This window comes from Lates calcarifer, linkage group LG7_1 (assembly GCF_001640805.2).
Source record: "Lates calcarifer isolate ASB-BC8 linkage group LG7_1, TLL_Latcal_v3, whole genome shotgun sequence".
Lineage (NCBI taxonomy): Eukaryota > Metazoa > Chordata > Actinopteri > Centropomidae > Lates > Lates calcarifer.
Window position 1 is genome coordinate 20,803,350 of NC_066839.1, and position 14,375 is coordinate 20,817,724.

At 42.4% G+C, this 14,375-nt stretch overlaps 1 protein-coding gene across 1 annotated transcript in view; it reads right to left on the bottom strand.

Moving 5' to 3' along the window:
* Positions 1 to 14,375, bottom strand: part of LOC108899283 (midasin) — a 66,207-nt gene that overhangs the window by 50,461 nt on the left and 1,371 nt on the right. The window contains 20 exon segments of the mRNA XM_018699658.2: positions 221 to 328; positions 463 to 610; positions 1,685 to 1,798; positions 2,241 to 2,337; positions 2,941 to 3,085; positions 3,778 to 3,881; positions 3,969 to 4,180; positions 4,720 to 4,780; positions 5,007 to 5,155; positions 6,539 to 6,651; positions 6,808 to 6,903; positions 7,119 to 7,200; positions 9,325 to 9,527; positions 9,704 to 9,818; positions 10,432 to 10,535; positions 10,728 to 10,859; positions 11,306 to 11,515; positions 11,590 to 11,782; positions 12,012 to 12,119; positions 13,652 to 13,876. Of these exon segments, the coding sequence (XP_018555174.1) occupies positions 221 to 328; positions 463 to 610; positions 1,685 to 1,798; positions 2,241 to 2,337; positions 2,941 to 3,085; positions 3,778 to 3,881; positions 3,969 to 4,180; positions 4,720 to 4,780; positions 5,007 to 5,155; positions 6,539 to 6,651; positions 6,808 to 6,903; positions 7,119 to 7,200; positions 9,325 to 9,527; positions 9,704 to 9,818; positions 10,432 to 10,535; positions 10,728 to 10,859; positions 11,306 to 11,515; positions 11,590 to 11,782; positions 12,012 to 12,119; positions 13,652 to 13,876 (2,719 nt within the window).

The following is a 14,375-nucleotide window of genomic DNA, read 5'->3' on the forward strand; positions in this document are numbered from 1 at the left end:
AGGCATCTCAGTAAATTATGATAAGATGTATTCATAAAATGTGTATTAGAGATAAAGTATCATCTCTAATAGGAACAGGCCAGCTCAGGTAAATAAAGGCTCAATACTTGACAATTGTGACTAGTTTTAAAGGTTAGATATTTTTCACATGTATTAACACAAATACAGAGTTGACTATAAAACATTTAAAAAGAAGGAAGCAGCTCTCAGAATGTCTTACGTGTTTGAGACACTTGGTGTTTCCCATCAGGATGTGCTGACACACCAGTTTCTGGACCACAGGGTGGGAGCTTCTGTCCAGCTGAGTCAAGAAGCTCAGGCAGAAACCCTGCAACCATCAAGCAGGGAGACTGTCAGCTCACAATACAAGGCAGGTGGGATCACTGTGCTATTGCGTCGCAATGGCCCAATGAGGATAATGGTGATCTTTCTTTAAAGAGATGACCTCGCCCTAGCCCCTACCTCATAGAGTGAGCGCTGTACACTGTTGCAGGGGTTTGCAGCCACATACTTCAGTGCCCTGCACAGAGTCCGCAGGCTGTAGTGGGGTCTGTGCCCTGTCCCATCCACCAGGTGTGAGTTGGCCTCCTTTCGTACTGCCAGGTAAAAACTGCACACAGACGTTAAATTCTCATGTAGGAACCAGTCTGAGTCCACTGTAGGATTCTGTGTCAGAACTAAAAGTCTTCAAATGGTTCAGAATGCTGCAACAAGAATGTAAACTAAATCTAGAAAATGTAATCACATTACTCCAATGTTCAGATCCATGTCAGATCAGACTTTAAGATGCTTCTAATGACTTACAAATTCTAAACAGGCTTGCCCCTCATACGTCTGATCTCTTTAAACCATATATTCCATCCCGTGCTCTGCACTCTCAGAGTACAGGGCTCTTGTCCGTCCCAAGAGTTAAGAAGAAGTCAGCAGGCTGTAGGGCCTTTTCCTATCAGGCTCCCTTCCTCTGGAAAAACCTCCCTACTGACATCAGACTGTCTGACTCCCACTGAGGCCTTTAACTCTAAACTTAAAACTCATCTTTGCACCTTAACTTTCAGTTAGCACCTTATTCTCTTACTTATTTCAGGCTTCTAGCTGGTACCACTCTACCTTCAGCAGGTTGGGTCAGACTCAATGAATCAATTTAAGTCGGTCTTTAGTGTAATCCATGTCGCCCTGACAACGAGATTACTGCAGACTGTCACTGCATCATTCTAACTCTGTTTGTCTCTTCACTCAAACACATGAGAATTCAGGCTGTGTGACTCTGTCTCTCTCTCTCTCTGTCCTCTCTCTCTTCATCTCTCTCTCCTGTAGTATTGTGCTCTTCCGTCTCTCTCTCCTCTTCTGTCTCTTTCTGCAGGTATTTCTGCTTCCAGAGCTGTAGAGTCTGATCTGTGATGACATACATCCTGGCCACTGTCAGCTAGTCCTATATGAACAGTGCCTTCAGATCATTACTATTGTGATGTGACACTGTATAAATAAAAACTGACTTTACCTGATCCTGTAACACAACAGACATGAACAGAATAAAGCTGTTAAGTGTCTGTGTTACTAACCCCACTTTTCTAGATAGAAATCGGACATTTTACCGCCTTACATTTAATTCTCAATTCAACTCAATGACTCAGTTTTAGTTTTTAGAATGTATTAATGAAATATATAAAATGCAGAGAGAGCTTACCTTATGATGCCACTGATGACACTCCTATGTGGATTCAGGTACTTGAGGTAGTCTGAAACCAGAATCCGCAGGTCTCCCTCATTCTCCAGCTCATCCACATAGAGCTCAGTGAACCTGTGAGACACAGAGGGAGACATTATCAGACATTATAGTATCATTGTTGTGTTCAGGTATTTCTTCTTTCACACACATAGATTAAGATAAAAACAGAGTAGATTTCATGTACAAACAGATTCAATATTCTGTGCCAAGCTACACAACAGGAATAAAACCAAAATACCAAAACATCAAATGTAAGTATGAGTTTAAAAAGCTAGAAACTATAACTAGACAAAGAAAGACTGTGTGTATCATGTGTGTATTATGTGTACGTGGCATCACTGGCAGCATTGTGCATCATTAGCAGCAATGTAAACATGTTGTGGTTCTAGATCTGAGGTGTTCAGGAGCTTTGTAGCTCTATGTCTGTTATGTCTGTGAACTAGAATCAAATAATAAAGCGTGAAGCTCATGAGACAAAGACTTTCACTTTGCCTTCACCTCTGCACACTCTCACCTGTTCCTGAGACCCAGAGGCAGGTTCCTCTTCCCTACATCAGTAGCTGGGTTCATGCAGGCAAAGAGTCTGAAGTCTGGGTGGCGAACCAGGGGCTCTTTGATTAAAAAACAAAAAACAAAAACACAACAATATTAACAACAATCTCAGAAATATGACTAAATACATTTCATTCAAAGGACAGTGACAAAAGTCAGGCCAGTCAGTGAGATGTTGTGGACGTCACATCAGGTGTCTGGTCAAATACATTGACAGAATGCACTACTGTATCTGTGGGCGGCCATTCAGCGGACTGATGAATATCTCCTAGTTTCTCTCATGCCAGCAGAGTAACTAGAAACAAGTTCATATTTCACTGATATCATATCAATACACTAAGCTTTTTAGCTCACTCAGCACTTCTCATTTTTGGATCAAGTAACACTGTAAAATAAGCCATGTAATGTTAGTAGGCTGGTACTCATCCATAGGCTGAGAACATTATTTAGACTGCCACTAACTCTCTCCTCAACAGAAAGTACAGAGCTCAAAAGCATCTAAGGATTTTAGTTATTTCTAACTTTGGTCACAAATGTTTAAAGCTCAATCTAAACATAGTCAACAAGGGATTCAGAAGGATTAGGTAAACAGACGAGGCTCTGGATTAAGATTTGATAAAATGTTATCAAACCCCAGCCCTGTGGGTGACAGCAGTCCTCACCAGTGTCTCCACGGTCCAACAGCACCAGAGATCCAGCGCTGCCCTCCAGGAGTCCACTCAGACACTCCAAGGTCTCTGCTGCTGCCAGGTTGATCTCGTCCAGGAGGACCCAGTGACCCTTCTTCACTGCCTGTGCTAATGTTCCCTGCAGAGGAGCGAGCACACAGGGGTCAGAGCTGCTACACACCAAGGACATACAGGAATAAAGCGCAGATTATACACACCTGCACATCCGTGTGTGTGACAGAGTGCAGAGAGGTTTAAGGAGATATATAGTACTGTGTAAAAGATTTAGGCACTAGATTCTTATCCATCACACTAGATCAAATACATACACATACTGTGTAAACTGATCAGCCTCAACATTAAACCACTGCCAGGTGAAGTGAAGAGCATTGATCATGTGGTCACAGTCCAGTGTTCTGCTGGGAAACCTTGGCTCCTTCATTCATCTCCCCCACCTCATCACAAAAACTGCTCAGAAATGTTTCGAGGAACACGACAAAGAGTCCCAAGGTGTAGACCTGGCCTCCAAACTCCCCAGATCCAGCATCTGTGGAGATGATCTGTAGAAAGCCAGAGCCATGGAGGCCCCACCCCCCAACTCTAGGACCCAAAGGACCCACTGCTAATGTCCCGGTGCCAGACACCACAAGACACCCTCAGAGGTCCTGTGTCCATGTCCTGACAGGTCAGAGGTGTTTTGGCAGGAAGAGGGAGACCTACACAATGTTAGGCAGGTGGTTTTACTGTTGGCTGATCAGTGTATATGTAGTGTATGTGGTATGTGGTATGAGCTACCAGGGAGTCCCCTAACGAGATTTTTAAGGCCTTTACCTCCACAAAGGCAAAGACCATGGCGGTCTCACAGGTTCGGATCTGCTGCTGGGTCTGACTCAGTTTTGCAGCCAGCGCCTCCCACTGCTGCTGCAGCACGGCAGCTGCACAAACACAAAGGCAATTATTAGTCAATCATTGTGCAGCAGGCTGTACACCAACAGTTATCACTGACACTGACACTTTCTGACCATTTGATTTCTCCTGCAGCTCCTTGGTGAGAGCGGATTTGCAGACGTGGTCCATGAGTTTGAGCAGATCCTGCCAGCGCTTCCCCCTGAAGCAAGTCTGAACGTGACCCAGGAAGGTCAGGTTCTGCTTCCTCGAGTAGGTCTGGGAGAACAGGTCCTCGAAGGCCTCCCTCAGAGGGAGCAAGATCTGCTTGTGGTCTACCGGCTTGTACCTACATTGGACAAAAACATTTCAAACTGGAGTTTCCTCCACAACAAAACACTGCCAGCAATACAGACCCACTCTGCACTCTTGTGGGACAATTGTTGACTGGACAAATGAGCAGGTCCTGCACTGTATTTAAAGACACCCTGTTGGTTTTTTTTTTGATTGGCATCAGCAGAGGGATGTTATGTGGCTTGCATGCACTATACCCATTTACGAGAGCTTTTATTGCATGTACCATCTTACCTGCTCTGTGCTCTCTTGCTGGAACAATTTGTCATGTGTAGGAAGATACTAGTGCTTTTGCAGAATTGGATACAGTGTGTGCACTGTTGCTCTTGCCTGTCATTGGCTGCTTAGTTCAGTACTGACAAAAGGGAAAAACACTCACCTACAACCAGACTAAAAATGGTTGTGATTATTTTCATTTAACAGCTGCTCCTCAGTTTTTCAACCCTTTGTTTGAATATGATGCAGTTTTGTTGGATTCGTAATTCATATCATCAAGACTTAAAGTGTGTGTTCAGATTTTTAAGGCTCACTCACCCTCCGAGCAGGTCAGCAGTGTCACTCTGCTGGTTCATGTTCACAACCCGCAGCCTGTGTCCTGGGTTGAACACACAACACATTTGAATCAGGAACAGTGACAAACCATCTGTAGACATTCGTGAAGCAATTTGGGCTTCAAGGATATCTCAATGCGTGGACAGGAGGAGCCGGGATTCCAACCACCAACGGTGCGATTAGTGGACGACATGCTCTACCAGCTGACCCACAGCCAAGCTCAGCTCCTCCTGTCTGTGTCCATGATAAACATATAAACCTGTGCTCACCTTTAACTCTGGCCAGGTGTTGTACGGTGGAGGTCTTTCCAGTTCCTGTCTCTCCCACTAGAAGAACAGGCTCTCCCTTCAACACACACACTGCCAGCTGCTCCAGCAGCACAGCAGAGGGCCGAGTGGCAGCAAACGTCTGATTGTCCCTGTTCACAACAACAAGAAACACAGTGAGTACGCAGTGGGCTGTATGAGGTGGACAGGTCTGTATGTAGATACTGCTGTCACAGTCTAGCCTCCTCAATCATAAAACACTTCATAGTTGAACATGCTTAAAGGGTAACATCATTGTTTCCCCATTAAGTTACATTACTTTGTCTCCAGTGTAAACACATCTAATGAACGGGAAGGTGACGATGGTTTAGATTACATGTTATCAGTGAGTGAAAAAATCCTATTTGTTCTTAGTCTAAATCAATCTGTAATTATTCTTCCACAGAGGCCCAGAGCAGCCATAAGTTGCAACGTTCATTTTTTAAACTTAACAGGTGGTTGTTTCCAAACAAAGAATGGAACAATATAACTTTTGTCTCTTATAATTCCTTATCTATCTATTTTATTTATTTATTTATTTTATTGTATTTTTTACTTATTTATTTGTTAGGGACCATGTACAATTTCCAACATAAATGTTGCCACTTGATGCATTGTACCACAGTTAACCTCAGGCTAATTTACATCTGCAGTAAATTTCAGTGTGAAGCTCTTGTAACGATATGAGGTGGAATTTGTGATTGGATTAGTGAGTATCAGCTCTGTAAGTCTATGGGCTGAGACACTGTCTCTGGGAACACGTGTTGATGTTGATTCAGTGAACTGACTCTTGAAAATGTGAGAAACATTAGCTTACGTTAGCACACTGGTCACACCAGACCAGCTGCAGAAACAGAGCCCATGAATGAACTAAACTGAGCAAGGATCTGTTTTACTGCTAAAGAATTTAGCTAAGGCAAAAGGAAAGAACAGTCAGAAAGTCAGTGAACTCAAACTCACCACACATTAAATCACACTGAGTGAAGCTATAGCAATGTACTGGATAATTCATTCAACTTTCCATCTGTGTATTTTCTTCTTTTAGAAGTTACATCTCACTCACCTTAACGGCTGTATTAGATGGACACAGACAGACGAACAATGACAGTGAGCTCTGAAAGTCTGAAATATCTAAAACATCAAAAGTCAAGTAGAATCCCTTCTTCTCTCTTTAATACCCATGTTATCCACATGGCACGCTGCACACACTGATCTCAGTTTCTGCATGCTACAATAATAGTTGACTCTGTCTCTGTCACTCTGTTTCCAGTCATATTGGACCTGGGAATGAATCAATGTGAATATCTGGGCATATCCTGATGGTGGAGCCATCAGACGGCTCTGTTTACCATAATGTAGTTTAAAATCAATTCAATGTTTATTCAATTTCGCAGCACAGGTCTATTGGTTCTATCAGTAGGTGAGTGCTGGTGTTGGCACAGCATATAGTATAAACAGGGGTCAAAGGGGGCGGCTGGGCAGGATGTCCCACTTACACACTCAGCTGAACCGCTTCAGTCTGCTTTCGACCCAGAGTTACTCTGCCCACTGAGACCTCCAGCTCGGTCAGAGAGATGCCAGCCTGATACATCTGGCAGAAGTGCTGAGCCTGGACACACCAGTCAATCATAGAATCATATCATAGAATTTTACATGAAAAAAAAAAAAAAAAATCACACGAATGTCACAATGCTGTACGAGGGGTGCTTTGCATAAATGTCATATTTTGTTCCTCTAACAGCAAAAGTCAAAAAAAAGTCAAGACCTTTTCTTTGGAGATGTTGAGCTTGCTTCCAATGATCTCAGCCATTCGCAGTCGACTTTCAGGACGAGACAGCATGGCTGTGAAGCAGTCAAGAGCCTGATGAGGTGAAAGACCAAGAAAAGGCATCAGCCAATAAAAATAATTTAATCACAAATGCATTTTCATCCTCAAATGAAAGGAGTGAGTACTCCAGGACGATATGACTGAGCAATGTTGAATGAGATACAACTAAACTCCATTCTCTGTTGGTTATGTGGGAAAGACATTTATCACTTTACTTGTTCACTTTCTAAAAAGTGAAATCCACTCACTTCCTGGAAGACATGTTGTGCTGTGGCAGAGGAGGCGCTATCAAAGTTGACGCTGATCCGCTCGCACCACTTCAGTAGGTCCCTGTGGAATCAACAAACATTTTCCAGGAATTTCAGAAGACCATAAGAGACAGTGTGGCATTTCTGGACAGTGGATGAGCAGTGGAGCAATACACATTAAAGACAAGCTTGTTACTCATGTATTACATATTGTCTGTGATGATCAGAAGAATGAAATCCAGCATGACTGAAGCAAAGTCGTCCGTGCACACTGCATGTTGGTAAAAACACCACCAATTTGTAATTGCACTCCTGTAACACTGACTAACTCACAATGGACAGTTTAAAAGGACCAAAAGTGATGCAGCAGCTCCACATTGTCTTTTTACTCCACATATTCTTGACATGTGGAGACACAAAAGGCCTTACACAACTATTTTCACATTTTCATTATTCAAAAAGCAGCAGAGCAGGTGAGTGATGTCTCTAAGCGAGGAGGCGTTTGGAAAGCTGTTAGCTAATAAGGGTGCACCGGTATGACCTGGTGTGATTCCAGCCCATCATCCAGAGGACAGCCCAATCAATAATCTATTGAACACAGCAGCAGCTAGTGGAAAGCTAATTACAGCTGTGGAGGCTGCCGCTGCAGACTGGCTGGTGGTTCTGACTGGGGGGGATCGGACACATGTAACACAAATGGGGCTACAGCTTTCTATGTTTGCCCTCTCTGGTGATCCCTGTCAGGGTGAAGAGCAGCTGAGTGGACCTGGTCTTTTGAAGACATTTGTCTGTGTTACAGGCAGCACAGAGATGACTGGAAAAGACTGAGAGCTGGTACGTAGCAGATCATGGTCAACATCTTAACCCCTGAGCTACAGGGGCACCACAAAGCACATTTTGGTTTCTTGGGTCTCTCTCTGTAAATACCTATTTTAAAGAGTACAGTCTAGACCTGCTCTATATGAAAAGTGCCTTGAAATGACTTTTGTTGTGATATGGCGCTATATAAATACAAATGAAATTGAAATGAATTGAAATTTTTCTAATGAGGAAACACTGATTTAAAGATGCTGACAAAATAGTGAAAGCAGCAACCTGCCTGGTCTGTAAGACTGCCATTTCTCTGTCAACGACATACTGGGATTAATTAATTAATTCATGTTAATATTGAGTGGTGTTGACGTGGCACTGGCAGACAGACAGACGGTATATTCCATCAGGGTGTCTGCTGGCTGATACACCAGGCTGATATTGACCTTGTATTACATCAGATTTGGGATGAGCATGTTGCTCCTGACTGCAACTACAGGGAAATCCATTTCCTACCATTTAATGAGAAGGTTGTTAATTCTACTTTACGAAAGCAACAATTTGTTAGAAATGTGTTTTAACATGCATCATTCTCAATGACATATTTGGATTTCAGTTATTTTTGTCATGAATACATACCAGTGGTCGGCCATCAGGGCCAGCAAGGTCTTCTCTGCTGGCCCAAACACTGTCACCATCACTGAACTATATTTTTATAAATGATAATACTATATAATATATACTATATGATAATACTATATAATACTCTAATAATAATACTATATGTATTAAATTGTTCCTAATAGTCTATTCTCTTCACCTTATAGCTTTCCTCCTGACTGAGCTGCTTCCATTACAGTCTGTTTATGTCAAAGCTTTTATCCAATCAGATTTCAGCCCTGTGTTGTCAAGTTAACAGAAATCTGCCTTGGAGCCTACAGAGTCAATAGTACAGGCCACTGTAATTTAACATATATGATGATGAAACCGTTGCCTTGTAGATCCTTTAACCAATCAGATGTCAAGTTGGGGAGACCATCTAGCAGGACTACCATGACATCAGCATTTTCATGTCATTTGATTGGATGATCAGAGAGCGTACTTCTCAGAGCTAGCTAATGGCATCTATGGAGACCTATTGAATTGTGTTCATTGGGTTTTTATAGCATTGCTTCAGTAATGACATTTATTCTGACAATGTTTGGTCTATCTGCATTTGTGTTTAAAACATGTCTGTGTAGTTCCACAGCCATATCACACACTGAATAATTCTGCTGAATAGCAGCATGTGATGTATTCATTCTAGTGTCTTATCCTAACATCACAATGTCAAGATAAGAAATGACTTGAGTGTGTCAAATGTTCATTTAGAGAAAGCAGTGAGCTGGGTCCTGACCTCAGTGACAGGGCTCTCCCCTCCAGCTGTGAGCTCCTGTTCTCAGGCTGCTGCTGCTGCTGCTGCTGCTGCTGCTGGGAGTCATCGGGGCTTTGGAGGCTGCTGGTGTCTGACTCAGAGTGTCTCTCCCCAGTCAGCTGACAGTAGATATCCAGGAGACGGTCTGCCACCACTGTCAGCCTAGGATACCTGTTGATGAGTACCTACACACAGAGAAGAGGGAAATGAGCTGAAAGCAGCAAAATAAGACAAGAAATCAGCTGAGGATTTTGGTAGTAATGTTTTAAAAAAGGAAGCTGATGAAAAATGAAATACAATTAGGGTAACAAGTCAGAACATAGTGACTAGAGACATTATGGCCCATGACATTAACACTCACCTTCTTCAGCTCTTCTCGTGTCATGTTGCCCATTTGCAGCTTGGTCCAGTACTTGTCCAGCAGCGTTGCATGAGAGTTCTGCGGCTTGTGCCAGCTGCCGCTACTGTAGTACATCCTGCAGTTCACAAGCATGACTCGCTCTTATCTGTTACTCACGTCTGACAACTTGTGTCATTTTTCAAAACAGGAAATCCAACAATCATGTCCACTTAATGCAGTGACTGAGCAGGTGTGTGGTGGTGTGAAAGTAGACATCACAGAACTACCTCCATCACAAATCAGAATCAGATTTATTGGTCAAGTGTGTTTGTACATGTAAAAAAAAATCTGACTTATATATATATATACAGCTACATACAGCATAGCGTATGCAAGCAACAAAATAAGCAAATGAAATAAGTAAAAATATGAGTGGATATTGCATGTGACCTGTTGACTCTAGACTACAAAGACACACAAAGGACACAGAGAGATTTTTGTAAAGCAGGTGGATGCAGCCAGGGGGAGGCTCCAACCACAGGCTGCTTGAGTGTGTAGAACATTTAGAACAGGGACCTTTAGACGTGGTCAGACTGCGTTTTATCTCCTCACACACTGCACGTGTCTGAGCACGTTCATGTTATTCCCAAAATCTGCTAAGAATAACATCACAGCAGTTCATGGAAATGGTCAGAATGTAAAACTAGCACCACCAAGCTGCTGTTAAATGATTTAAATCATTTTCTTACCTTCTTGTTGCAAAGAACTGAAATCCAGGTGCAACATCGATGCAATCCTCCCGTCCTGGAATCATCAACTTTTTATTCTCCATCAAAGGCAGGAGCACGGATATCTACAAAGATTTCAGTGCAGTTGTGGATTGTGGCAATGTTGTGGAAAGTTTACTTTTAAAATTAATTATTAAGGATCTATTCAGAAAATGTATTATGCATGCATATATATGTATATATATAGAGAGAGTAAGCATTGGAAAAGGAAATAGGGAAGCCATATTCTGTTCATCTGTCAACATGTTTTAACCCACCACATCCAGAGGTGCATGGTCAATGTCTTCTAAGAGGATCCAGTGGCCTTTAGATACGGCTTGTGTCAGTGTTCCTGGCTGCCACACAAACTTCCCTGGAATATCAGTACAACGGTACATCCCCAACAGCATCTGTGACACAAACACATTCACAGTTTCAGCCTTTCATCTTACCTCCATTGAATGTTAAAGGAGCACTCCAGCAATTTAGTATTGTACTTCCACAAAGGTCAGGAACTCACAAGAAAAAGGTCAAAATGAAAGCAGCAGAGGCTGAGATATGTTTTATTCTCTAGTGTAGAGAACTCCAAAGCTTCAATTAGATCATAACTGCCCACTACTCTCAAACCTCTCATCTCCAGTTTGTAGAACTGATTAGAAATGTAATGCTGAAGGCCAAGCAGAGCAAACACTGATAACATCACTGTAACATTACCAAATAATTGTCATTATTGCTCAAACTTTGGAAAGCTCCTCCAGAGCCTCAGAGGAGCCTCACAGAGAAGTCATCCACATAACTACTGTGTAAAATTGGTGGAGTGTCCCTTTTAATTCAGACTGATCCCATGCCATCTCACCTTGCTGTCAGTCTGATCTCCAAGTTGGACCTTGAGAATCTCTGTAGCTTTTGTATGTCCTGTGATAGCAGCCATAAACTCTACCAAGGCGGTTTTACCGCATCCAATAGGACCCTCAAGGAGCACAGGCTTCTGGGAAGCTACGGCCAACGCCAGTCTTCTCAGATTGCGGCAAGTTGAGTCCACCAGCACCAGATCCTTTTGGTTCATCTATTAACAGGGTGCAACATTAGGATTTAAAAAAAAAAAACAGCACTGAGCCTTTTCTGTGAATGTGTACATACCTGTTCAGCCTGTCTAGGAACTATCCTGGGTAAAACAACACCACAGACTGCTACAACATTCTGGGAAAGGTCCTCTGATACCACCTGGCCCCTGGTAAACTTATTAGCTTTCTCCTGGCGCCACATTGCAGAGCCCTGATTGGCTAACACCAGGGCCTTCTCTACCTCCATCTGCTGAGTTTCCTCCAAGGCTCTAAACAAGAAATAAAGCAAAGGTCACAACATGCAGCTTAGAAAGCATCATTCAGGCATCATGTAACTACAGCTGGGTATAAGGCAAACATTTTGGTATTAATATCTGGTATACAATTGTATATGTAACTATATGTATATACTGTGCTGTTTCAAAGCCATCAACAGTCTCTCTGTTTCAATAGTAGCATTCAAGCAAAATATGACATTAGATAAGAGAAGGTACATACTTCATTTTCATGTGCAGGATCTCATCATTTGTCAGCACCTTTCTCAGGAAGATGGTTTTCTGATTATCAGTCATATGAGAGACCAGGGCTAAACAATGGGCAGTGTACCTGTTGGAGACGACAGCAAAATACAGTGTTATGTTCATCTGCTGATCAAATGAGCAGAAAACAAAAATGTTGTCATAACAACTGTAGCAAAGGCAAAGGATGGCTGAATGGAAAATGGGAGGGTAAAACCAGAGTCTTAACCATAAACTGCAGAAAACACGTGTTGAGGTGATCAGGTTCCTGAGGGGATATTGTGAAGTGTGGTTGTTGGTGTGCTGCTCACTACCAGTCAAACAAACACACATCTCTCAGATTAAAGCTGAGACTTAATGTAGTATCCACTTTTCAAACTGAACATGCTGAAGCCTGAAGAAGGTTAAATGTGTGACAGTACTTACAGTCTGGACTGTATGTACAGCTCTTCTTTATTAGCTGAAATGACTACATTAGGAGCAGGGTTGATGAATGTTATTTAAATGTCCTAGTGATGGAGGCTTTGCAGGCCAATTTGCATCTTTTCACTCTCCAGTACTTCCTTTAGTCAAGTGAGAAACATTGTAGCTGTGACTCTGAATTATAGCGAGGAGGCTGGCATGAACCATTTTACCTACTCAGCTGCTTGTAGTTACAGTCTGAACAATACGACTTATATTCAGCGTTAAACTAAAACCCTCAGTGTTCTGGAGCAGAAAAGCAAATCCAGAGAGAGAACCAAACAGCTACTTTGTTTTAGCCAATTTACTATCAATAAAGATATGCTGGACATTAGTGATGACCCTGTTCTAAAGCATGTCATAGATTTTCTGATTAATTGGGAAATTTTCCTTTCGAATGGTCATTCAGCTCAGCAAGGTATTGTGGAAATATAAATAAATATTCTTTTTTGCAGCAGACATTTTGACTTGTCATAGTAGGAAAAGTCACGGGTGTAAATAGTGACATTAACAACCATGGCTCTGTTCAGTTCCAGCGTCTCAGTAAACCATGAGAGTGTGATAGTGAGCCAGCATGCACAGCACCAAGACCTCTTTACTGAGGCAGATAAACAGAATGCAGCCATCATTCAGTTCATTATTTACAGCTGCGCTTTTCCGTCTGACACATCAACATATCTTCTGTTTAAAAGGCTTGACTCTCACTGAATGACCCATCACGATGAGCAGCATTTCAAAGCTAAATCATTGTTGCATTAGTACTGTGCAGATGAGTGATCTGAAAACTCTGTATCACAAGAAAATAATAACATCACTTTGACAATAATGAGAGTACACTTCATGTTATAGGTTGCCTTTTTCAAGCAAGTTTCAAGTCCTGCTTGTTTCAAAACTTAATGAGGACAAAATAATGACTAGAATGCAGGAAAATGATATTAGAAAATCCAAACAGACAGTATGCTCTGGAAAGTGGTCAGTAGTGATGATGTGAGTGTGAATTTGCAGTAATTGGTTTGGAAACACACAAACACATCCACATGGTCTGTAAATAGACCCAGTTAACATCATTAACATGACCTGCACCCACAAAGACATCAAGAATACTCTCACCCTGTAAGAGTTACAGGTCACAGGTCAGAGGACGAAGCAGGTACGTACCCTCGAACCATGACATCACTGGTGAGCAGCTGGGACACGCAGGGACTCCAGTCCCAGAGCATTCGAAACTTGGCACAATCACTGTGGAGGAAACGTAGGGTGGCGCCCATGAGGTCACGCATCTTCATCCTCCTGGGGCCATACTGGACAGCTGATGACTCTTCACTGGTGAAGAAAAGCCTCTGAAACACTGGGGGGGCATTGTTGAAGTACTTTGCAGCAAACCTGTATTGAAAGAGAATATGTTAGGGTGAATGTAGCCAGTGAAAATATGGGCTGAGCCTCCTGCACCAGTGTCTGGCTGAGTGCAACAGGAGTGAGGACCCTGAAAGATTTAGACCACCCCTTCTGTTTAAACTATCTCTGACAGGTCCCACAGCTTAGTGGAGGTGTGATACTAGATCACCTGAGTACCCCTTTACGGTGTGAAAAACTGGCAACTGTCACAAGACTCTAGACACTGAGGGCTGCAAGAACCCCAGGTTCACTGCTGACTGTGTTTGAATATGATGATTTCCTTCACTGTAAATTTGTATTGTATATGTAACATAATATGATGTTATCAACTAAACAGACAGTTAGTTAAAGGAGTAATTACGTCACTTATTTGCTTTCTATCTAAGAGTGAGATGAGAAGAGCTATATCAGCCTGACCAACAATAGCGTATCCATCTGGCCACAGTGCAAGTTTCCCAATATAGCCAGTGAGCACAGGTTTTTTTTT